Raw genomic sequence first — 25,494 nt, 5'->3', positions numbered from 1 at the left:
GCCTGTCATTAAGGGGATAATGAATGTGTGGAAGTCTTCCATGCAGGCGTCTTGCAGGGAATCAGTTGTCCTCTGCTGGCTCCGCCTTGGCCATACGTGGCTAATGCATGGTTACCTACTCCGTCATGAGGACCCACCTTAGTGTCACTGTGGCTCCCAAATGACAGTCGTCCACCTTGCAGTGGCCCAGTGTAATGTTAAGCTCACTCTATACAACTGAAGTGTTTTCGTGGACTTACTTGTTGAAGAATGCTGGTTCTGCTTTCTTGCAGCGCCGATGTCTTCTGCTAGCACCAGACGCTTCTCTGAAGATTTCACTGCTAGGAAAGGGAAATTTTCACTCTCTCTCTCTCTCTCTCTCTCTCTTATTTAAAAAATACACTACTCTTGGAATATCGTTCAATGCACCAAAACATATTTATTTCCACTTTGTACAAAAAAAAAAAAACAACTAAACTTTATGATGTAAACCCACACATTACCGGGCACCCAGAATCAGTTAATTACACATTTTTGAACACAATTAATACATAAGCTTTTATCGTGGCTGACTATCGACATCCAGTCCATGTACTCCCAACAGCAGTTGAACGTCTAATAAACAGTCACTATATCGAGTCACTCCATTTGTTTTTCAGCAATACAAAGCTACGTTACTCTTTGCAGCTGGCGACAGAGCTTCTGGGCCGTATTTGATTATTCTTGGCAGGTCACGCTGAACACTTGCCAGCGCCAATGAATTATCTCCCTTCCAGGTTCGCCTGCACAAACAATAAATGGGTGCAGTATCCCCTGCTCATCCTTAAACGCGTATTCGAAATGGCTGGAACACATGTGTCTCCAGACTTTCCTAAAATTCTGGGGGCACTACATATCCCTCCCCTTAGCTTGAACACTCGTTATTTTGCACACAACATATATTTTAATAATTTTTTTTCTTAACACTTATCTTGTTACTTTGTACTACATAAAAACATTAGGTACAAAAACTCTCTTCCATCTCTGGTATTTCATTAAGCTGTTGGTAATATCTTTAATAAACATAGTAGTATGATAAACTAATAGTACAACAAGTATTAGCTATTTCCAGTAGATTTATCTACTATTGATTCCAGGATTGAGCCAAAATAAATCCCTCCCCTTAGCCAGTTTCAAAGTTCAGGCGTTATTCTGAGTTGAGTCTTTACCTTTTTTTTTTTTAGAAGCTGTTGCAAGGATAACCACCAGTTTTCCGGGTCTGAAAAAAATTAGTTGTACTGGGGGTTTTTTCTTTTTTCTATCTCCTTGCGCAGGACTCATCTTTTCTATTTAAAAAAAAATTTAAAATTCAAATTTACCAGGAGAAACTTTCCACTACAATCTCAGGTCACTATACCACCCTTTCCCTTTGGGTCCCAATCTACGTAAGGGTTGATACTATGGAAACATCTTCTTCCTCATCCTTGGGTAGGTATTTATATTAAACTATGGTACAGGTCAATCCCCTTTTTCGTGCCTCTGCCCACACAGGATAGGTCAGCCTCCTCTGGGTCTGCCTACCTGCCTCACTTTCTCTCATTTCATCTATACCGGATGCCCCTTCCCTATCTCCTCTAACAAGGATTCATAGTCTTGCCTCTTTCATACTCCTCTGCACACTATTTTATTTAAAAGTTCTATCTACCTCTCCTTTCCTCCTCCTGAGTCCTTCAGCCTGCCTGCTTAAATTCTTCACTTGTTCATTGCTTACAGCTCACTTATATAGCCTTAATAACTAAATATATTTTGTCCATGGTTGTAACTTTATTTCTTTTCTTCTGGCTTTTCATTCTGCACACTCCTATTATTCATCAGAAACTTATTTGACTCGATACCTTTGGCTTAATATCTATTTCTTTTTATCTCCATTCATATTACTTTGTACTACTATAGCTATGAACACAGGAGGATATACACTTCGTCCCCCCTTGTCCTTTAGCTTAAGCTTACTATACCATTTCACTTGAGATGTGCACATGTGCTCGAGCCCTTCCTGAGCACTACCTCCCCCCTTATCTGTGAGAGTTGTTACATCTCCCTGTGTATTACTTGTCTGCGTCTTTGTATTTAATTGTTTGAGTGTGGAACTGTGATTGTGCGTCCTGATTCTTCGGCCCACTAAGGTTCTTAGTTGGAGATTTTTAGAAATCACGGAGAAGAGAAGGACTTCAGCGATAGAAGTATATGAATGTGGACAGAAGGAAAGATAGATTGGTACTCTTAAGAGAAGTAAGAAAGGAAATAAAAGAATTGGTTGCTAAGATCGAAGAAAGAAAGAAGACAGCCCCAAAGACGGGAAACCCTTCCCACCCCCCCTTACCCAGGATCCCCACTTCGCCGGTACTTAAGTGAGAAGCCAGAGAAGGTATGATGTTTGGTGTCTCCTGCAGAACGGACATTCTCACCGTCGCCTTTGAAGTCCCCGAAGAAAAGATCTTAGCAACTCCTATGGAACAGCAAATGATGAAGAACCAGTCAACAGCAAATGATGAAGAACCAGTCACACTTGTTTACGAGGATTGTATGAGGGGCGTGGTGTGTAGGTCGTGTCTGTGCCTATGCTACCCACCCGTTTCAAAATTAGATATAAACCCTCCCCAATAACATCACACTTTACAAAAAATATAAAACATTCTATAAAAATAGAAATTATATACACTATAATAAAATAGTTTTTCAGTTAGTCACTTCACTTTATATTTCATACACATGTTCAGTTTATGTCATCTAGGTATCATTCTTCCTAAACAGTACCATCATATTATATCTCCTGTTAGAATGTTACCCTGTTAGTTTCATCTCATGCTTAGAGGTTACTGTTTATTAAGACTCCTTAAATTAGTCCTAATCGTGTAGTCATAATTGGTCTCTTTTAATACTAATATGATAGGATAGCGTAAGGGCTATATATAGATTATTACAGGGTAGTTGAAGATTTGAAGGGAGTTCAGGGCAGGAAAACTAATGTGGAAGTAACACCGAACCCAACTTGGGAACTGGCGGACGTCACTCCGCCTGTTGACACAGAACGTCAACGTCCCCGGGGGGTTTTGTACATATCGTTTTATATCCTTAACATTATACATTCCCTTTTCCTCTCCCATCACAGGATCTACAAAATATAGGGTTTTTTGGTGTACTATTGATTGAATATGATGATGTCCTGTGTATTTCAGAAAAAAATTGTGTGTTTCTTTTTTCAGTGCTGCACTTGAAGACCAATATTTTTCCTTAAACTTTCTCTGAAAATCTTCCCAGGATGTGAAGTTTTCCGTATTTACAGTGCCCCATTCTGAAGCTTCACTCTCCAAATAACCTACCACAAACTCTATTTTCTTAGCATCCTCCCAACTTTTAGGTATGGCTTGGTTAAACTGTTTTAAGAAATGGGTGGGGTGTACCTCCCCGTCTGGTTTGAATTTAGGAAACTGTCTCGACAAGCCTGAATTTGATCCCCACTGCAAATCAATTATCATGTCCTTATTTAATATAATATTGGGAAACTGTGCCTTTCTCTAGTTTCTCCTGCATAAGCTGGAATTCTTTCCTCAATGTTTCTAAGTCTTTCTTGTTGTTATATAAATCAGAAGTTACTATAGGCGAAGAGATATCAACACTTAGTTTCTCTTCAACCTTTCGTCCTATTAATTCTTCTACTTGTTCTTCTAAGCCATTCAAATTTATAAGCTCTGCAGTCATTAACTTTTCTTTGAAGTTCTGTTCTACAGTTTCCACCCATGATTTGAGCCCTGAAATTTTTGGCTGTACTGGGGGGAGCAACTTATCTTGTTTCTGGACATTGGTTTTTAGCATAGTTAATTCTCATTCGACCACATCAAATGTAACATTACATACATTTCTCAAAGAGTCGTATTTTTCGTTAACTTGTGTTTCCGAATTACTACATTTACGGTCTACATCATATTCTGATTTTCAAACTAACCCTTTTAGTTTAGCTTCATTTCTTTGTTCTAAATCCTTAAATAAAATATTTGTCTGTTCACTCAGGGAATCGGACAATTCTTTTTTCCATTCTTGCATCTGATTACTCAGGATATTAACTTGAGTCTCTAGTTTTGTGTTTTGTGATTCAAACTGTAGTTTGATAAACCTCATTAATTCTCCTAAATCTGGCACCTGTTTTTCAATTCCCATAGCCCCAACAGACTCTACAGATTGATGATACTTTTCCATTGTGTTTTGTTTTGCCTTTAATCTAGTTATCATTAAAAGTACACTTGATTATTTCCACAACCCCCCACACTTTCCAAACAATCAAAGGTCAGTAGTAGCTCACCCGGCATCGGTGGAAGGCAGCGTCGGCACCGGTGTAGGTCGGCGTCAGCGACGATGGACGGCGTCATTAGCGTAGGTGGATGGCTGTGTCGGCGTTGGTGTGATGCGACGTCGGCGTTGGTGTACGGCGGCGTTGACGTTGGTGTGATGCGGCGTCAGCGTTTGTAGACAGCGGTGTTGGCGATTTGAGACTAACTGCTGCGTTGTGCAATTTTCTTGATTACCTTAATCATTTCACCATTTATCAACACGATATTTCTGGATAAGTATTGTGGACTCGCTCTTCAGCCACGCTGTTATCGGTTGCTATGGCAACTCCCAACCCTCTTCTTCTCTCTCTCCTTTTTTTCCCCCTCCTTCCTATAACTTCTTTAATATTTCCCCTTCTTTCTTTCTCATGTCCTTTCTTTACGGTCGCCACATTCTTTCGGTGGCCCTGTGTAATGTTAAGCTTTCTCTATACAGCTTAAGCGTTTTCGTGGACTTATTTGTTGAAGAATGCTGGTTCTGCTTTTGCAGCGCCGATGTCTTCTGCTAGCACCCAACGCTTCTCCGAAGATTTCACTGCTAGGAAGGGGAAATTTTCACTCTCTTGCTCTTCTTATTTAAAAAATACGCTACTCTTGGAATATCATTCAATGCACCAGAACATATTTATTTCCACTTTGTACAAAAAAACAACTAAACTTTATGACGTAAACCCACACATTACCGGGCACCCAGAATCAGTTAATTACACATTTTTGAACACAATTAATACATAAGTTTTTATTGTGGCTGACTATCCACGTCCAGTCCATGTACTCCCAATAGCAGCTCAAAGTCTAATTACCAGTCACTATCTCGAGTCACTCCATTTGTTTTTCAACAATACAAAGCTACATTACTCTTTGCAGCCAGCCAAGTAGCTTCTGGGCTGTATTTGATTATTCTTGGCAGGTCACGCTGAACACTTGCCAGCGCTGACGAATTATCTCCCTTCCAGGTTCGCCTGCACAAACAATAAATGGGTGCAGTATCACCTGCTCATCCTTATGCACTGCTTTAAAATAACGCGTGTTCGAAATGGCTGGAACACAAGTGTCTCCAGACTTTCGTAAAATTCTGAGGGCACTACAACCTCTTGCTGGACTGCCTACTTTTAGCCGCTCTGCGGCAGTCTTTTAACTTTCCCAGCACCCTGCCTTCAGTGTTGGGTCTCAGTGACTCCACAGCAACTTTAGTTTTACGTTTTATCCATGAGAGTGGGTTTTATACTTCTATCTAGGTTTTAGTGCATGTCCATTGTCCCTCTGTGTCCTCCACCCTATTGCTTTTAGGGTGGAGGTTTTAATGTATTGCAGAGTGGCTGGCTTTCCCTTTTTATTCTCGTGGCTGGCCAGCCACTGTAATCTGCTTTCATGTTTTACTCTCTTCTGTTTCTAGCGTCTCTCTGTTCTTTTCTTGTCCTCTTCTGATCCTCTTAATGTTCGTTGCCTTCCCTTCATTCTTGTGGCTTTTCCTTTCTTTCCGTTTTGTATTATATGTTTTTTCCATTTTATTCTCACACTTGTGTCATTGTTTTATTAGGACCAAGGGTCTGATGACCTGCTAGTTTCGTCCCTTCTCCCACCTCTAAACCAACCAACCATCTCTTTTCTCCAAACGTCTATTTAATTTTCCTGTAGGCATTATCTATCTTACCCCTAGTGAGATATGCCTCTACATCCTTACATTTGTCCCCTAGCCATCCCTGCTTAGCCAATTTGCACTTCCTGTCGATCTCATTTTTGAGATGTTTGTCATTGGCACTATAAACATCCTGCCACTCTTGTTCCTTGACAAGGTTAAAAACCTCTCTATTGCTGTTGGATTAACTTTCCTGCATACTTTGTAATTACATGTGATGTTTGTTTGAGTACAAAAGCCTTCTAGCGTTAAAATTTGTGCATTATGGTCTGAAAGGCAATTCACCCTTTTATTAACAGAATGCCCATCTAGTAATGAAGAATGAATAAAAACATGGTCTGTGGCTGTGCTACTGTTCCCCTGCACCCTAGTTGGGGGGGGGGGGGGGGGGAAAGTTTGCATCAGATCATATGAGTTTAGGAGATCTACCAACATCCTCTTTCTTGCACCATCATACACAAAATTTGTATTGAAGTCACCACATATAACTAATTTCTGGTACTTCCTACAAAGTGTATCAGGAGCCCTCTCCAGCTTGAGCAGAAATGCTCTAAAATAAGAGTTAGGGGACCTATAAACAACAACAATTAGAAGTTTAGTTTCACTAAATTCGACTGCCCCTGCACAACATTCAAATATCTGTTCAGTGCAGTGCTGTGATAGGTCTATGGACTCAAATGGAATACTGTTTTTTATGTACGTAGTGACTCCTCCACCACGCAAAGAATGCCTTGAAAAACAGCCAGCTAATCTGTATCCTGGTAAAGGGACCCTCTGAATTGTCAAATTATTTAAGTGGTGCTCCGACATACCAATAATTTCAGAGTCAACATCTAAAGCAGTTCACTAACTTTATCTCTAATACCTCTTATATTTTGACGAAATATGCTAATTCCTTCTCTACTTGGAAACATGAGATCCTCTGAAGGTGAGCCCTTAATTAGAGGGACTTCCTTTAAGCTGGTATACCTATCAGCTGACTTCAGTCTGAAAAAGGTGCAGCTCTAACACCAACTACTACAGGAATTTTCCCATGAGTGATCCCACCAGCATCCACTACACTGTCACCTATAAGCTTTGCCAGCCTCCCCTTCCCATACCTACTGAGGTGCAGGCCATGCCTAGTGAAACCTGATCTACTGATAGACCCAACTTGCACCACTGAAATGTGACCCATGCCCTCTGCCATCAGGGGCCTCCCCAGTCCCGTGTTAATGCACCTAACAGCTGCATTAAGATGAGGCTGATCATGATGCTGAAACAGTTGCATGAAATGCACATTAGTGCCACCAGTTTGAGTAACTATCTTTACCAGGTCACCACCTACATCATATTCCCCAGCCCTATGAAGACTGTTCCATGCTCCACTCTTTTGTCAATACCTGATTCTCCTTTGTAAAATTCATAGATAAGTCCCCCATGCTGTCAGTCACCTGAGCCAATCCTGCACTAGGCCTCATAATGCTGGTGGCCTGGTACTCACTCCCCAACACTTCCTTCAACTGCTGGCTCACACCTCTACTGTGCAAACTACCTAGCAGCAGAACCTTCTTCTTTCTGTTTGACTTTGCAGCTAACCTAGGCCTCCTAACTGCTGTGGACTGCTGCATGTTCCCTACATCTACAGCTACAAGAGGCGTCTCTCCACTCAACTCTGACAGTTGGTCATATCTATTGCATATATGCAAAGTACACTACTGGCCATTAAAATTGCTACACCAAGAAGAAATGCAGATGATAAACAGGTATTCATTGGACAAATATATTATACTAGAACTGACATGTGGTTACATTTTCATGCAATTTGGGTGCATAGATTCTGAGAAATCAGTACCCAGAACAACCACCTCTGGCCGGAACAATGGCCTTGATACGCCTGGGCATTGAGTCAAACAGAGCTTGGATGGTGTGTACAGATACAGCTGCCCATGCAGCTTCAACACGATACAACAGTTCATCAAGAGTAGTGACTGGCATATTGTGACAAGCCAGTTGCTCGACCACCATTGACCAGACGTTTTTAATTGGTGAGAGATCTGGAGAATATGCTGGCCAGGGTAGCAGTCAAACATTTTCTGTATCCAGAAAGGCCCGTACAGGACCTGCAACATGAGGTCGTGCATTATCCTGCTGAAATGTAGGGTTTTGCAGGGATCAAATGAAGGGTAGAGCCACGGGTCATAACACATCTGAAATGTAACATCCACTGTTCAAAGTGCCGTCAAGGCAAACAAGAGGTGTCCAAGACGTGTAACATTCATGCCGGGTGATATGCCAGTATGGCGATGACGAATACATGCTTCCAATGTTCGTTCACCGCGATGTTGCCAAACACGGATACGCTCATCATGATGCTGTAAACAGAACCTGGATTCATATGAAAAAATGATGTTTTGCCATTCGTGCACCTGGGTTCGTCTTTGAATACACCATCGCAGGCGCTCCTGTCTGTGATGCAGCGTCAAGGGTAACCGCAGCCATGGTCTCCGAGCTGATAGTCCATGCTGCTGCGAACATTGGCGAACTGTTCGTGCAGATGGTTGTTGTCTTGCAAACTTCCCCATCTGTTGACTCAGGGATTGAGACGTGGCCGCACAATCCGTTACAGACATGCGGATAAGATGCCTATCATCTCTACTGCTAGTGATACGAGCCTGTTGGGATCCAGCATGGCGTTCCGTATTACCCTCCAGAACCCACCGATTGCATATTCTGCTAACAGTCATTGGATCTTGACCAACACGAGCAGCAATGTCGCGATACGATAAACTGCAATCCAACCTTTATCAAAGTCGGAAACGTGATGGTACGCATTTCTCCTCCTTACACGAGGCATCACAACGACGTTTCACCAGACAACACCGGTCAACTGCTGTTTGTGTATGAGAAATCAGTTGGAAACTTTCCTCATGTCAGCATGTTGTAGGTGTCGCCACCGGCACCAACGTTGTGTGAATGCTCCGAAAAGCTAATCATTTGCACATCACAGCATCTTCTTCCTGTCGGTTAAATTTCGCGTCTGTAGCAAGTCATCTTCGTGGTGTAGCAATTTTAATGGCCAGTAGTGTGTAAATGTCTGAAAACCACCACCTCCTAGCTGCCTTCTTGCCAACTTCCAGTTCCCATTCCCCACCATCCTTCACCCTCCTCAACCTATCTAGTTCCTCCTTTGTGCATTGTAACTGCACCTGAAGAGCACATATCTTATACTCCTGCTCAATCAACTTATTTCTTCTACAGATTCTGCATTCCCAGGAGAGGATCTTGTTAGAATGCCCACTGACTTCCCCACTGCATCCCCCCCCCGCCCAATGAAAATACTTTGAACAAATCTCACACCTACCTTAATCCACTACTCACAAAACTATGACAGAGTCCACACTTCTCTCTCATGGTAAAATTTTACAGATACTGAAAGAAACTATACATTTACATTATTCTCTCCCCTATTCCATTCTCCGCACATTTACTCATTGATGCCCTTTGTCATTTCCAACATCTCCTTTTACACAAAATAGTACAAAACATGATTATAATACCAGAACCAAAAACAATCTTTATAAGGACTATAAAAGCTTAACATTAGTACAAAAAGTAGTCAAATACATGGGTACTCACATATTCAGTAACTTACCAGAGCATACCAAAGGTCCTGTAAGTGATAAAGATTGTTTTCAGAGTGAATTAAAGAACTTCCTGTTGGCCAACTCCTACTACATTGATGAATAACTTCACAAGGATTATAGCTCATAACTCTGTCTGCATTAGAATTGTACAATATCCTTGTATCTGAGTAAAAAACTTTGACTCTTTCCACATCCCAGAGACTCCTCTCCAAGGGATCCATGGAAAACGATAAGTGTAATGTAATACAAAATGAGCCACCCTTCTTTGAACTTTTTCGATACCCTCCATCAATTCTAGCTGATGTAGATCCAATACTGTGCAGTAGTATCCCAAAAGAGGACAGACAAGTATAGTGTGGGCACTTTCTTTAGTAGTAATGTTGAATTTTCTAAGTGCTCTGCCAAAAATTTCACTGTCTTTAGTACACCTTCCACACATTCCAATTTAAGTTGCTCGTAAGCAAAATTTACCATGTTCCTTGTGGATTTCATGTAGATGACTTCATATTTTTTGTTATTTGTAGTCAATTGCCACTTTTTGCACCATACAGATATCTTGTTTAAACCATTTTGCAGTTGGTTTTGATCACCTGATGACTTTACAAGATGGTAAATGAAAGCATCATCTGCAAACAATCTAAGACAGCTGTTCAGATTGTCTCCTAAATCATTTATATACATTAGGAACAGCAAAGTGCCCTTGCCCTTCCTTGGGAGACTCAGAATATTACTTCTGTTTCACTCAATGACTTACCATCAATTACCGCAGACTGTGATCTTTCTGACAGGAAATCATGAATCTCATCACACAACTGAGATGATACTCTGTAGGTAAACAATTTGATTAGAAGTACTTGTGAGGAATGGTGTCAAAAGTCTTCAGGGAGTGTAAAAATTAGGAATCAGTTTGACATCCCTATCGATGCCAGATTCATGCATGTGTAGAGCAATTACAGTTGCAGTGAGTAGTAGTCTCTACATAACCTGCATTTACATTTCATGATTTTGCTATTCTCTCTTTGTTTACAGCTGTCACATCAAATGAAAACAAAATGGATTTCTGTGGCTGAGAGTTGTCAAACGAATTAAAATACATTCACATAACTGAAGACTAAAATATGTTTTTAGTTTCAGTTTTTGACTTAATTTTATTTCCATTTAATAGGCAATCAAGTATTAATCATTTTGCAGAATGGTGAAGTAATTTTTGTAGTTTTGCTCAAGAAATTTGGCTTTTACTAATCTTTTGTGCAGAAGCAGTCAATTTATTTGATATGAAGTGTTTCATTGCACAATATTAGCTAGTTTCAGTTGTTTACTGAATTTCAAGTGCATATTTTGATCTTCTTGCACATGTGACATTATGTCACGCTAAAGAACCAAACTTGAGATAATACATTAATGATACTCCAAGAAAATTGGCTTCCAGAAAACCACACTAAAAAGCTTTAGCAAAATTTTACCTATCTGCCTTCCATGAAAAACAATGTTTTTCAATCACAAGACATACTTCAACTTGTGTCTGGTACCTTTTGTAGGCTTGATGTTATTTCTTAATTTGTGTTGTTTCTGTCTTAAATTTACAGAATGCCATTCTTTGGTAAATTACAGACAGGCAGCATACTATGTTTTATCATTGTAACTCCCCACAAGGCTTTATATTTACTCCTGGAGTTGAATATAAACTGCCAATTATACAGTTTTTTGGCTTCACAAGTAATTTTGTTATTTTTATAGTTTGAAAAAGTCACAAAGAGCCTACTGTTCTTAGTTCTCATGTATGCAAATAACTATTTTTTTATTTTGCAAGCTTTTTGCGATGGAAAAAAAAGAAAAATATAGTTATGTTAAAGTCATCACATAGCAAACTATTAGGGTACTTTGAATTGTAGAGTCTACTTTTGAGATGGATATTGTGTCAAGGACTGATTTCTGATTTTGTATTGCCTTTTTGATCAGATATGATAAAACAATTGCCCTAAGTACAATAACTCAGTATGTGCCTTCCAAACAACACGCTGTGCTGCTGCACATGGTCACATGATGCCCCACTTCACATGAAATTCCAAACAGAAATGCAACATAAGGTGTATGAGCAAAGCAAACACGAAGCACGGCGTCCTATGTCTTTGTAGTAGTGCAAGCACAGTAACACCTGTCTTCTGTGCCCTATGGGAACTGCTCAACCTGTTTCTAACAGGTTGCAGGAAAATATTGGGAATGGTGATTTAAGAAGCATTACCTTCAAAGTAGATTTCCTTTTATGTGAGATGAATTAGATTAGTGTTAGAAAGTGTGGTGAATTTCTTAAATCACAAAGCATTTGACTCTCATTCAAAACTTAAAATTTTGGGGACCAGCCACTTTTCAGGCCCAGAAGACCAGAAATTTCTGTCATCACTCAAAATTTTACTAGCGCATTTGTGTTTGACATATCTTAAAGGGTAACACACACAAAAAAAGACCAATAGTGTATGGAAAAACTTGGCTTTTCTTGTAGCTGTACTGCATGTCTATTAATTTAAACCATGACTCTTTCCTATTTATGTGCTTGCACTATTTAACAGTGATGTTGGTATTGACTGACTGCATCATGTGTCTTATGGTCTTAATATCTGCTGTCGTTTGCTGGTGAGATAATGTGACATGAGCTATAACTGACTAACAAAAGCACATTACAATTTTGATTTCAGAGCTTCAGACACTAATGTGCTGTGTTTGGTAGAATTCTTATTTATACTTTGGTAATATGAAAATGTTCAGCATATATGTTGCTGCGCATTTAAGATATTTCCAAAACATATTATTTCTTTGCTATGTTTTGATTCCTAAAGTGCCAGTGTATGAAACTTTTAACATTCAAAAGACTGATAAGTTTTACAGTTCCAAGGGAAAGTATACTGTCGCTTAATACAGAGAAAGTGTGTTTTCACCAAGGAAAATGTGTAAGAAAATTTTTATTGTCACCTAGGAAAATGTGTATCTTAACTCAGGAGAAAGTGTACTTTTAACTGGGAAATTCAGGAAAAATCCATACATTTTTTTTCCTTGTCCATGGAAGAGAATATGGGGTGAATGTGACATTTGATAGCCAAAGAAGCAGCATGTGTGACTGTCCTGTGACTGTCCAATGCTGAGTGAGCTGGAATTTTGTTCTGGAACAAAAAAGCCCCATTCAACAGCTTCCATTGAGAACTGTCTTGACAGCCTCACCAGGACATTCCTGTAGTATGCTCCTGTGATGGTTTTCCTCTTAAGAGTTAATCTGTTAGCACCACACTGTGGCACTGCCAAAAAACACTCAGTATGAGTGTTTCCACTACTTACTTTGCTCCTATGTCTCTGACTCATAGTGATACAGCTAGTACTCATCCAGGATGAATTTGAAGTTAAAAAAGTAGCTGCACAGGTGCAATATTTCTACTGTTCCCTCAGTTTGGCGGACTTTGTGCAAGGGCAAGAGCAATCATGGATCACAACTGTGCAGTGACTTTTATCGTGTTCAGAATATCACAAGATGTTGAAAACTGATTCGTGACTGATTTTCACTTTTTCCACAGCTTCTTCAGTTGTGAGATGCAGGTCTTTGAGCATCAGTGCCTCCACCTATCTTATAGTTTCAGGTTCTTCATGGAGCAATAATCTGCTACTTCATCATTCGGATTTGTTTGACCACATTAGAAGCATTTACACCACTAACTGCTTTGTCATATGATGGTGCATCACTGCTGTACACTTCTACCAAATTGGCATGGATTGTTGCAGCATTGTTTCCTTCATATGCTGAAAGAGCCCCCATTTGTCAGTGGGTTGGGCTGTTTTGTTTTGTTTCTTCTAGCTGTGTGCTGTGGTACTGTCGCATGGTAATTTGAATGCTTGCCAAAATTGCAAGTGTGTACCCACAAATAGTAATTTTTTCAAACCATTAATTAAAACTTTATGACTACTCCTCATCAAACTCTCTGCATAAATTACACAAAACTGGTAAGTGATGTGACTGCTTTCACAGGTGGCCCTGCCTCTGATAATGTAGGACATGCCTGTGAAGGGATTTGAGCAGGACGTGCTGGTAGATGTGTGTGATTGGTCTTGCACTTGTATCTCCTACAGGGGTAGGTGTATTATAAAGATAGTCTAGAATGTTGTTCACTTTGGAAGGAATGTTCCTTATTTGTACGCACTAGGATAAATACTCGAAGTTTTTGTAGAGGATATGCTTAAGTTGCTCCAGTCACCATTCCAGTCCCATCCACAATAGTCATCACTGCTGATGTCACTTACCTATTCACCATAATCACCCATGCCATGGCCTTGTCCCTATTGAACACTATTTCTTTCAGTACCCTATTGACTATAATCCCATCACCTCTTTCCTTATAGACCTAACATACTACAGCGTTGCACATAACTTCTTCTCCTTTGGAGGGGAAGACATACAAACAAATTGGCAGCACATCTGTGGACCCATACATGGCACTCTCCTATGCGAAACTCTTTGTGGGCTATTTGGAGGAAACATTTCCAGACACCCCTGATCCCAAAAAGTTTATTGATGGTATCTTCATGATCTGGATCCTGGGCCAAGACACCCTATCCTCATTTCTCCACATCCTCAACTCCTCCTCTCCCCTCCACTGGTCCTCCTCATTTCAGTGTGCCACATTCCTGGACATTGACCTTCATCTCCCTGATGGCTCCACCCATACGTCGGACCATACAATCTCCACTAATCATCAAAAGTACTTGTATTTTGAGAACTGCCCTAGCTGAAGGTCTTACTAAGATTTCACAGGCAAGAATTACACCCTCCTCCCCCTCCCAACATAGTCCATAAATAGATTTCATGTATTATATCCACACATGCTTCTAATCATCCTCCCCTCCCATGCCACCATCCCTGCCCCCATATACTGCCTACAAAGGCACATCCCTCTCTGCACTTAGCATCATCCTAGACTTGAACAATTTCACCATATCCTCCACCAAAGGTTCGATAACTTTTCTTCATACCCAGAAATGAGGAACATACTACCCACAATCCTTCCCACCCCACTGCCTACCCAGTCTGTGTATTATTAGGACACAGCTATTCACTATCCCTTGCCACATGGATCATACCAGTGTGGAAGAGCCAGGTGCAAGAGCTGTCAGATATGACAACTAGGCACATCCTCCTCCAGTCTGACCATAGGCGTATCCCATTCCATCCTAGACACCTGTGGAAGCAGATCTGCTGTAATTTTTGCACAGTATTTTATTTGAGCATAACCACCAACCAATTGTTCACGAGAATGAATGGCCACTCAAACTGTGGCCAAGAGAAGAGTTGGCCAACCATTGGCAGAACACATTGTAGAGGCAACAAAATCGATTTTATGGCTTCTTCACAATCTGTGCCATCTGGGTGTTTCCCCCATTACATGCTTCCCAAATTACGCAAGTGAGAGTTGTCCTTGCTGCAATGTTTTGATTTCTTGACCCCTCTGGCCTCAATCTCTACTAATCCTTTCCTGACACCCACACCACTTCCACCCCCCCATGACTCATTCATCCTGCACTCACACCCTTTTCTCCACAGTTTCACTTTTCTTCTGTTCTATCACCTGATTCCTGTTCACTCCTCCACAGTGTTGCGCATAGCTGATCGAGGTGGCTGAGTGGTTAGCACACTGGACTGGCATTCTGGAGGACGATGGTTCAAACCTGTGTGCGGCCTTCCTGATTTAGATTTTCTGTGATTTCCATAAATTTCCTTAGACAAATGACAGCATTGTTGGCTTGAAAGGCCATAGCCAACTTCTGTGGGAACTAATGGGACAGATGACCTCACTGTTTTGGTCTCCCCCCCCCCCCCCCCCTCCCAGTCAACCAACCAGCCACTGTGCATGACTTCCTTTTTTCCTTCATTGAAGCTTAGCTTCCTTTGTTTTCATTGGTTTCATGTTCATTTTGTATGAGCTTGAAAGTGTTCACTCTTTCTATGTTTATCTATTATTTTGATTAGGGTAAATAAAAAATACTGTTAAGACATCCATGTGCTTTTATTTCTAAGTTGATTGAATTTGGTTCTGATCATAGCTTCTGCACATCAGATGCTATTATGCTTCCTTAAGGGTGGGTCACTGACATACATCAGTAACTAGGGCTAGGATTTTTATGATAGGGCATATATTTTTTGGTGAGACTAACATGTTCCTTGAATATGTATAAATGCTTGTTATCAAAAAAACTAAATGAATTACGATTATTTGTTAAGGGGTATTTATGGATATATTGTCATTTCTCTTGAATAGAGTATATTTTAATAAGTAAATGGTCATATTTATTGTATTTTCACTTTTTCAAGAAGCAAAGAACTTTTCTCTCACAATTTCTTTCTTCTGTGCTAAATGTCTTGGTATTGTGCATCTCATTTTGTTTCCTAAAAAATGACGAATATCTACGTTCTTCATATATTTCATCTGAATTCATGATATGGACTTCATCCTTATGCAACAGTGAGATTGTGTCGCCTATTTCTTAAGCCATTCATTGTGCTGTTCAGTCTTGTTGAAGTCAGAAGGATATGCAGTAAAGTGGTAGTTCAGAAAAGTACATAAACTGAAGCAAAGTATTCATGTAAAATTATAAAAGTTAGTGTCTCATTATGGTGAGAAAGAATTTTAGACTGACGGTAAAATACTGTCTTACAAATTGTGTGACAGAGGAGTAACTGTGGAGAAGTCATTTGCTGTTCAGTAGCATGTGGCAACAGGAAAACACAAATGTGGACTGCAATGGATTGAAAATGGAAAAGCCCTACAGCAGATGCTTCTAGGGGAATCCTGCCACTCTTATTCACCATTCTGCGAAGTACTTTATACAGCTTTCCTTTGTGCTAGCATTCCCTTAAGTAAACTGAATCATGCAAAATTTTGTGATTTCTTAGAACAGTATGCTGACCTGATTCTTTCACATTAAGAAAGGTCAAAATCAACTGAAACTGTAAAAAAAATATTCAAAAAAATCAGATGACGGGTTGCAAATAAAAAAATATAGGTATCGGTTGATGAAACCACAGATTCTGTGGCAAGAAATAGTTACAAATGTCATTGTAGGAACTATGGAAGAGGATTGTCCAGACAAAAAATTTCTAATTAACTGTGACCATTTAGAAAAGGTAAGTTTTTCCAACATTAATAAATTGTGTGACATAATCTGAAAGTGATAAGCATGACAGTGTACTACTCTTTGTAACATATACTGTGCATTACAAGTATATGGTGAAAGCTGCCAATTGACTAAAAGCATTTTACAGTACAGTAAAATGGTGCATCTGATTTATTTAGCTCACACTTTGACACAGATTGGCAGATGAGATCTGTAATAAATTCGGTGATGTTTATGAATTTATTAAGTGAGCCAGAAAGATATTTTTGGAAGCCCCTTTATAGTCTTGCAACATTTAAGTTGTTAACTCCGGACATTTCCTTACCACCATCTCCAGTTTTGACAAGATGGATATCCCCTACTATTACTGCCAGAACTTCAATGTTGTGAAAAGTATCATTGATTCATTTGGTTCCATAGCTGCATTGTTAGCTGCACAAAGAAGGCAAATGACATGCTTTGCTGGTGCTGCACATTTCCGTGATTTTGTTGGAGATAAACTGGTGATGCAGCATTCATCTTTCGCATGCCAGTCTAGAAGTTGTCACAGAATCAGCTAAGTAAAAAAATCCATGCAATTTGCATGTTTATTTATATGTAAAAGCTGGCTGTGGAATTTTCCCTTGCGTGAGGCCACGTGTGCCAGATTCATATGCTGATGTGAAATTCTAGATTCGCATATTTTACTGTTTACATCATTTCTGCATAATCTTTCATTGATTGTATCAATAAATACTCATTTGTATTGTGATACATTGTGAAATGGCAAACATTTGCAACGATAAACTCATACTGGCACTGTTGTCCTCAACTGCAGGCTTAAAGTTATTTGTGCTGTTTCAAAATTTTTGAGAGCAATGGACTTCATTGTATAATTACATGACAAATAGGTTATTTCGGAGAATTTTTGGATGCTTAGAAAACTATATATTTTTTTAAATTTTCGTAAGTTATGAGTGTGTTAGATGACTTATTTCGTAGCAAAGTAGCGGTTATGATTCACAGTTATTGCCAAAGAAAAATATGTCTCCCCAGATTTCAGTTTATACAAACATAAATAAATGTAAGTTTTTGAGAATTTTCAAAAGTTCCTATTGCCCTGTGGATAAGCAAATCAGCAGTTGTGGTTTAGATACTGTAGCACATTGTAACTAACATATTGTGTTCCATCTAGTTTTTCCTTTCAAGAGGAGTATGTGTTATCTAGATTTACGGTAAATCAACTCTGTTTTTGACTTTGTTAGTGACTATAATTAACCTCAAAAAGTTTCAGGGAAACAGTCATTTTTATCACAGCTTTTTCTGTTGTCATAATATATATCTCATTTTGTGCATGTATTTCAGTTCTTACAGAGAATTAGTAATTTCTTAGCTCAACAGATTAAAAGACAGCAGGCAGGGACAGCTGTAGGGTAAAGGGGGTGTGGCAGGAGGTGAGGCCATGCCACCTCACAGGGCAGTGGTCTTTTGGGGATAGTAAAATATTACATTTTGATAAATAAGACAATGAATGTTTTGCACAAATGAAGAAGTGTGAGACTATGTTGGAAATACAGATCACTCATAAAAATTTAATGTCTTACTGGAAATGATTTAAAGTATTGTGAAACAGATGACAAATGAAGTGGTGGAGTTGGTCACCTTAGGTGTGTCCTTCAAAGCAGCAAACCTTCCCAGTGTTCATGTTGCCAAATGAATTTCTACCATGAGTGGGGCTGGTTTAAGGCCCAAGTGATACAAGCCACGCATCAGGCGCCAATATGAGAAAGATACCAAACTGTAAGACTTCTATACAGTAATTATCACAGTTAGTAGTAAAAACTGACATGGGTAGAAAGTGAAAGAGGGAAAGGGGAAGGGAGAGGGGTGTGGAAAATGAAAAGCTGATTATCTGGAAAAAGGTTCTTGAACTGTCCCTGACCATGCACCTGCATAACATTGAACTGTTGACACGTCCACTTGAAAGGCTCTACAGAACCAAAAAGATCTAAAATAAAGAAATAAAGGTAAATGTCAGCATATGACTGTCTAACCATTCCTATACAGCAACCTTAAACACTTATAGTGGCATCACTGAGAAAAATACTTTGTAGTAAATAAATAAATAAATAAATAAATAAAGAATAAGTAAAATATTCACTGCCCGTCATGTACCATAGTCTTTTCAATCCAGACATTGTGATTAAGCAATGTTCGCATATGGAAAGTTGCATGAAATTCTTCCCCCACCACTCTCTCTTCTTTAGATCTGTCATTAGTACCATTTACATTGCTCTTCTTCTGGCCACACTCCTGTAAATTAGCTTTTTGGTGCTTTGTCTGTAACTTCTTTTGAGTTTACACTCATTCCTTTTCCTTTCTCAGTGTTGAAACCATAATCAGTAGATATTAATGTTTAGATCATATGGGGAAAGAACCTTTCAAACTTTATTTTGGAACTAGAGCAACTTAACTGCAATGCACGATCAGTTTATCCAGTTTTGCCATATTTCACACTGTTTACATTCCATCAACTTTATTTGGGATTTAACTGTTACTTTTTGCTACAATAAGTAAAAGTGCTTTCAAAACTGCTTGTTTCCAGCCATAAATAGTGGCCACGGCATGTTGGAAAGCATGCATTCTTTGTATCTGACCATAGACATCTTTTCTTTATGTACTATGGATGCATGAAATAGGTATTGACAGTTTATACACTTTTTTTAACAAATGCAGCATTTATATGTAAGTCTCTGGAAGACCTGAGGCCAAATAAGGCAGAAGGGATAGATAATATCCCATCAGAAACTCTAATATCGCTGGTGGAAGTGGCAAGCAAGTGACTATACAAGTTGGTGTTTAGAATCTATGAGACTAGTGACATACCATCAGACTTTCAGAAAAACGTCATCCACACAATTCTGAGGATAGAAAGGGCAGATAAGTTTGAGAACTATTGTACAATCAGCTGAACAGCCCTTGCATCCAAGCTGCTGGCAAGAATAATATACAGGAGAATAAAATGAAAATTGAAGAGCCATTAGATGATGGTCACTTTGACTGTAGGGAACGAGTGTAGTTCTTCATAATGGAATCAAAGACTGAAGAAAAATCAAGACACGCTCATAGGATTGGTTGACCGAGAAAAAGCATTCAACAGAGTGAAATGGTGCCAGATATTTGAAATTCTGAGAAAAATTGGAGTAAGCAATATGGAGAGACAGGTAATTTGTAATATGTACAAGAACTGAGAGAGAACAATAAGACTGGAAGACCAAGAATGAAGTGCTCATATTAAAAAGAATGTAAGAAATGTATGTAGTTTTTTGCCTCTACCATTCAATGTGTACATCAAAGAAGCTATGACAGAAATAAAAGAAAGGTTCAAGAGTGGAATTAAAATTCATTGTGAAAGGAATTCTGCTACTTTGAAAGCAAAGTAACCCATGACAGACAAAGCAAGGATGGCATGTAAAGTAGACTAGCACAAGCAAAGAGGGCATTTCTGGGCAAATGAAGTCTACTGTTATGAAACATAGGCCGTAATATGAGGAAGAAATTTCTGAGAATGTACATTTGGTGCACAGTATTGTATGGTAGTGAGTAGTGGACAGTGGAAAATGGGAACAGAAGAGAATTAAAACATTTGAGATGTGGTGCTACAGAAGGATCTTGAAAATTAGGTGCACAGTTAAGAAAAGGAATGAGAATATTCTCTGCCGAATTGATGAAGAAAAGAGTACATGAAAAACACTTACAAGAGGAAGGGACAGGATGATTGAACATGTGTTAAGGCATCAGGGATTAATCTCCATGGTTCTAGAGGGTGCTGTAGAGGGAGGTGGAGGCTGGAATACACCCAGCAATCAATTGAGGACATAGGATTCAATTGCTACACTGAAATGAAGAGGTTAGTGCCGGAGAGATATTCATAGTGGTCCACATCAAACCTTTTGGAAGACTGGGGTGGAGGGAGAGGGACATTGTAACCACTCGCTGCATTGTTACCATCCACTTTGTACAGCAGAAGCGCCACCTGCCACCAATGGGGTACTTAGCTGTACTGGCTGCTACAAGTTTTGTGTGGCAATCTCCCCTCTACTCTGGGAATAAGAAAAAGTGGACAGATTTTACTTATATTTTCTGTGAGTGACATATCTTAAGTTTGGTTGACATTGTAAACTTTGGAGTTATAAATCAATATGTATTACACTTTAAGCATTTCACTGAGAGTTGGTCCATACCTGGCCCTACATGGCTCCTTGGCCTTCTTTGCTCTTGGCCACAGTTTGTGGGTGGCCGTTCAGTCTGGTAGACATCTGATTGGTAGTCACACCAATATAAAAAGCTGTGCAATGGTTGCAGCAGTGCTGATATATGACATAAAGTGGTCTGGCCCCATCAGAGGTCAGGTCCCTGCAAAAGCAGCCATGGCATATACCAACACTGTGGCAATCGTTGCACAGCTTTTTATATTGTTATAACTACCAACCAGACGTCTATCAGGTTGAATGGCCACTGTCGAACGGTGACCAAGAGCAAAGTAGACACCCTGTGGCACAACATGCAGCTGAAAATAATGATTTCAATGGCTGCTTCATAACCCAGGCCATCTGAATCCTTCCCTCAACAACGAGCTTCTCTGAACTACACAGATAGGAGTTATCCTTATAAGAGATTCTCTGCTACCAAAATTGTCCCGGCCTCAATTAAGGTAATCTACTGTCTCCACACCCTCCACCCAACTGTTTCCATCCCCTCTGCCCTGTTACCTCCTCCCTGTTCATGCCCCTCCCCCCCTTCCCCCACTGTGCTCCACTCTCTGCCACCACCATCAGTCTTCTCCCATCTCTGCTGCTCTCCTTTTATGCATCCCCAACTGCCCCTCCCACCTCTACAGCCTCTCAACACCATACTAGGTGGCCTTGGCTGGCCTCCCTCTAGTCCCTGCATGCTCCGTTGGGCAGCACTGACTCCTCTCCCCCAACCCATACCCCGTTATCCCTTCCTATTCCCCACTCCGCTCCAGACTGTGACTTCCACTCAACATGATCCCATTTCATTTTGGTTGCAGCGGCCAGAGAGAACAGTCACATATGCGTAAGGAGTGCTTGCTTATCCCTTCCTATTCCCCACTCCGCTCCAGACTGTGACTTCCACTCAACATGATCCCATTTCATTTTGGTTGCAGCGGCCAGAGAGAACAGTCACATATGCGTAAGGAGTGCTTGCTTGTGTGAATATGTGTACATTGCTCTTTTCTTTTCTGAAGAAGGCTTTAGCCAATAGCTCGGCATGTAACGGTATTTTCATTGTGCCTGTCTTCAAATCAACATGTCATCATTAAGTTGATTAGCAATCTATTTGTTTCATAATGGCAAAGGTGTTGGAAAAAAAAGAAAAGTATCAATCTGTGTCGTCCATTTCAGTGATTTTGTCTGGTGAACCATTCTCTCTTAATCATTTAGCTATTGTCCATTTTAATGTGTGCTCCTCTTGTGTCAGCTGAAGTAGAAAGAAGTTTTTCAAAATACAAGGCTGTATTGGCTGACAATAGGAAATCTTTTGTGTTTGAAAATTTGCACATGGTAGTCATTGTTTATTATAAGTTGAAATAAAACAGGATGTAAAAATAAAAAAGGTTGTAGGTTAACTATGTTTTGATATTGTATATGCTTGACATTATTCCACTTTGGTGAAATCTAGATTGATGATATGAAGTAGGACTAATAAACTTCAAAATACCATGATCACTTTTATGGAGAATTTATTCAGATAACCAGTTGTGGCAAACAATGTTGCCATCTTCTGATCTTATGCAGTACACTCAAGGAATCTCGTCCATGTGTACAATAATTTGTGTCACATAATAAAAAGACATTTTAAGAACATGCATGGTATGTCAAAAGTAAAACAATCGTTATGCTACCTTCTGATCCATGCACACTCCGCCAGATAGCTCTCCTATCTCCCCCCCGCCCCTCCCTCCTGCTCCCACCCCCCATATCTTGCATACCTTGTCTGTCCATCTTCCCCCTGCCACAGCGGCTGGAGATAGTGTTCACGTGTGCGTGAGGTGTGCCTACTTGTGTCAGTGTATGTGTTTTCCTTTCCTTTCTGATGAAGGCTTTGGCTGAAAGCTCACTGTGTAACAGCCTTTTCATTGAGCTTATCTGCAACTTAAAGTGTAATATTTATGAAGAGTAGCAATTGGTCCTTTTTGTAAGTGTTGATATTCCAAAGTGGACTTTCCATTTTTTGATATTTTATGTAATGTTTTTTTACTTTTGACATGCCGATATACAGAGTGGGACAAATAAAAGTGGCATTACACTGCCATCATTTTGAAATCACTTGTTTCAGCATTAACGTAGGAGGAAAAGAGATACAGTTACCTCTAACAGGATGGAGCAACTGCCCATACAGTTGGTCGAACCTTGGAGCACATTTACACAGTCTTCGCGCCTGACAGAGTTGTTAGCAGAGGTCAGTCTGGTTGTGTCCATAGCTGCCACCCAGGTCACCTGATCTGTCCGTGTGTGCTTACTTTGTGTGGGGAGCCCAAGTGTAAGATGTATCTCCACCCTGTACTATGCCACGCATGTTCTTGGAATGTGTTTTTATTATGTGACACATGGACGAGATACGTTGAAGTGCAGTACATAAGATCTGAAGATAGCAACATAATTTGCTGATACCGGTTATCTGAATAAATGCTCTACAGAAGTGACTGTGGTATTTTGAAGTTTGTTACTTCTATAATGTTAATAAAAAGCATACTACAACATCAGACTCCACAGTTTAGCGTATTTCTCATGTGCATTTTATTCTTAAATAAATAGTTCATTCTCGTAACATGACCTACTAGTGTATTTTACAATAGAATTTCACCCATTTTAATATTCTTAGGTCTTATGTTTGTAAATTTTTAGTCATAACAGCATATTTTTGTATAGATATTATGGCACTTTTTAGGTCATATAAGTCCTAGCCCTATCAAAGCTAACATTTTGTTGCAGGAAGAACACTGCTGTTTGGTAATGACACTGGAGTGAGTCTGGATGGACATATTATGCTCAACAGTGGAGAAGTTAGGCACAATTGGCTAGATGTAAGTACTGTGGTTGAGAAACACTTCAGTATTTATGGTAGATATTATAAGTAGATTGATCTCATGGTTTAGGAGTTTTTTATTAACTGTCTGTATTCCAAACACATGAAAATAAAAATGAGAGCAATGTGGATTAAATTTTTTCGCTGTTATATAATATGCAGATGTAGGGTAATCTTTATGTAACATCATTTTTGTAATGTCAAACAGTGGAAACCCCAGGTAGGACTATCAACAATGCAGGAAAAGATAGATTACTACTTGCCATAAAGAAGACATGTCAAGTTGCAGCAGGCATAATTCGAAGACACTAATGTGTCTTTTAATTGTGTCTGTCTGCAGCGTGATGTCTTCTTTATGGTAAGAAGCAATCTATCTTTTCTTACATTGTTCATTTTTGTAATGTAATTGTCAGATTAATTGCTTCCTTTCAGTAGGTGGTTCATTGTGCTATACACACTTCTGAAGCTGGCTTTTCTTTTTCTGCTGTTGAAGTCTAAAAATTTTCCCAGCCAAATAGTAAGAGTTTTTTGTAAAAATCAAGAATATGTCTAACAAAAGACTGACAAACTTGTAGTTCTTCACATCTTCCCTGCTCTATTTCTTGTGCATTACATCACTGACAGTGTTTTTCGAAGTATTGGTTAAAAAGCAGGTATGAAAGTTGAAATAAAAAATAAAGGGAAATACATCTCGTGTATCACAAACATCCAGATTTATTATGTATTTGTTAGCATCGTGGGTCATCAAGAAGAAATTTGATTGCTAGCCAAGTGTGACTATAAGCACATTCTACTGTAATGTGGTAGATGGTTTAACTATTGGCACCACATTTGCGTTTTGCTGCGGTTGCCTTCCCACATCAGTACATCAAGTCTTCACGTCTGTTATGATTTGTTCTTGTCATATTGAGGCTGATCCATACATTCTGGCATCCATTGAAGCCTATTTTTTAATGTTGCATGGAGAAAGTCATAAGCATTTATTGGCAAGGACTTTTCTCACTGTTCTTGCCATCCATTGGGTATTAAAACTGTTAGTTAGTAATTTCCTTAAATTTAAGTACAGAGGAACTGTGGAATGTGTGAAGTTGATTTCCACTACTTTAGGGAGTTGCTGAAATATAAGTAAAGGAGTACTATGTATTTCAGTCTGTTAACTGAAAACATCATTGTTCGGCAGTATTTGAGGTGGATGAATGTGGTTCAGCATATGGAGCTAATGGGTGAGTATAGGCCTTATTATTACAGATATTATGAGCAAAGTTCATTTTACTTCTGCATTAACCTTCTTTATATGGGCACTATATCCTGCAGCAGAGGACACTAGACTTGCATCTGAAATTCAGAGAGCAGAAGTTGAGGATCCTAGAGTTTTTGCAGAGGATTGATGGTTTAAGGTTTTGCAGCAGTCTCAGTTAGATGTTGTCTATAGCTTAAAGTTCAATACAGGGTCACACTCAGATATTATAAGAGTTTCATTGTAGGGAAGAACAGTGTTCTCAAAACACATCGAAAAGAGTGCATACATGCTTCGACAATAACAGTGCAAGGTTTGCTTTCACTATCTCTCCCTCTGCTTTTATCATTTCTACTTCTGAGAAGTTTTTTTCAATTCCACCCACTGAATTGCTTTCTCTCCTTGTTG

The 25,494-nt window shown here is 39.5% G+C and overlaps 1 protein-coding gene across 1 annotated transcript in view; it reads left to right on the top strand.

The window, feature by feature from the left end:
• The window catches only part of LOC126236323 (T-cell activation inhibitor, mitochondrial-like), a 356,623-nt gene that overhangs the window by 207,880 nt on the left and 123,249 nt on the right, over positions 1-25,494 (top strand). Inside the window, exon 6 of the mRNA XM_049945539.1 lies at positions 23,756-23,847. Within this exon, the coding sequence (XP_049801496.1) occupies positions 23,756-23,847 (92 nt within the window). The remainder of the gene's footprint in view (positions 1-23,755; positions 23,848-25,494) is intronic.

The sequence above is a fragment of the Schistocerca nitens genome, chromosome 2 (genome assembly GCF_023898315.1).
Source record: "Schistocerca nitens isolate TAMUIC-IGC-003100 chromosome 2, iqSchNite1.1, whole genome shotgun sequence".
NCBI classification, from domain to species: domain Eukaryota; kingdom Metazoa; phylum Arthropoda; class Insecta; order Orthoptera; family Acrididae; genus Schistocerca; species Schistocerca nitens.
This window is presented reverse-complemented; position numbering and strand designations above follow the sequence as displayed.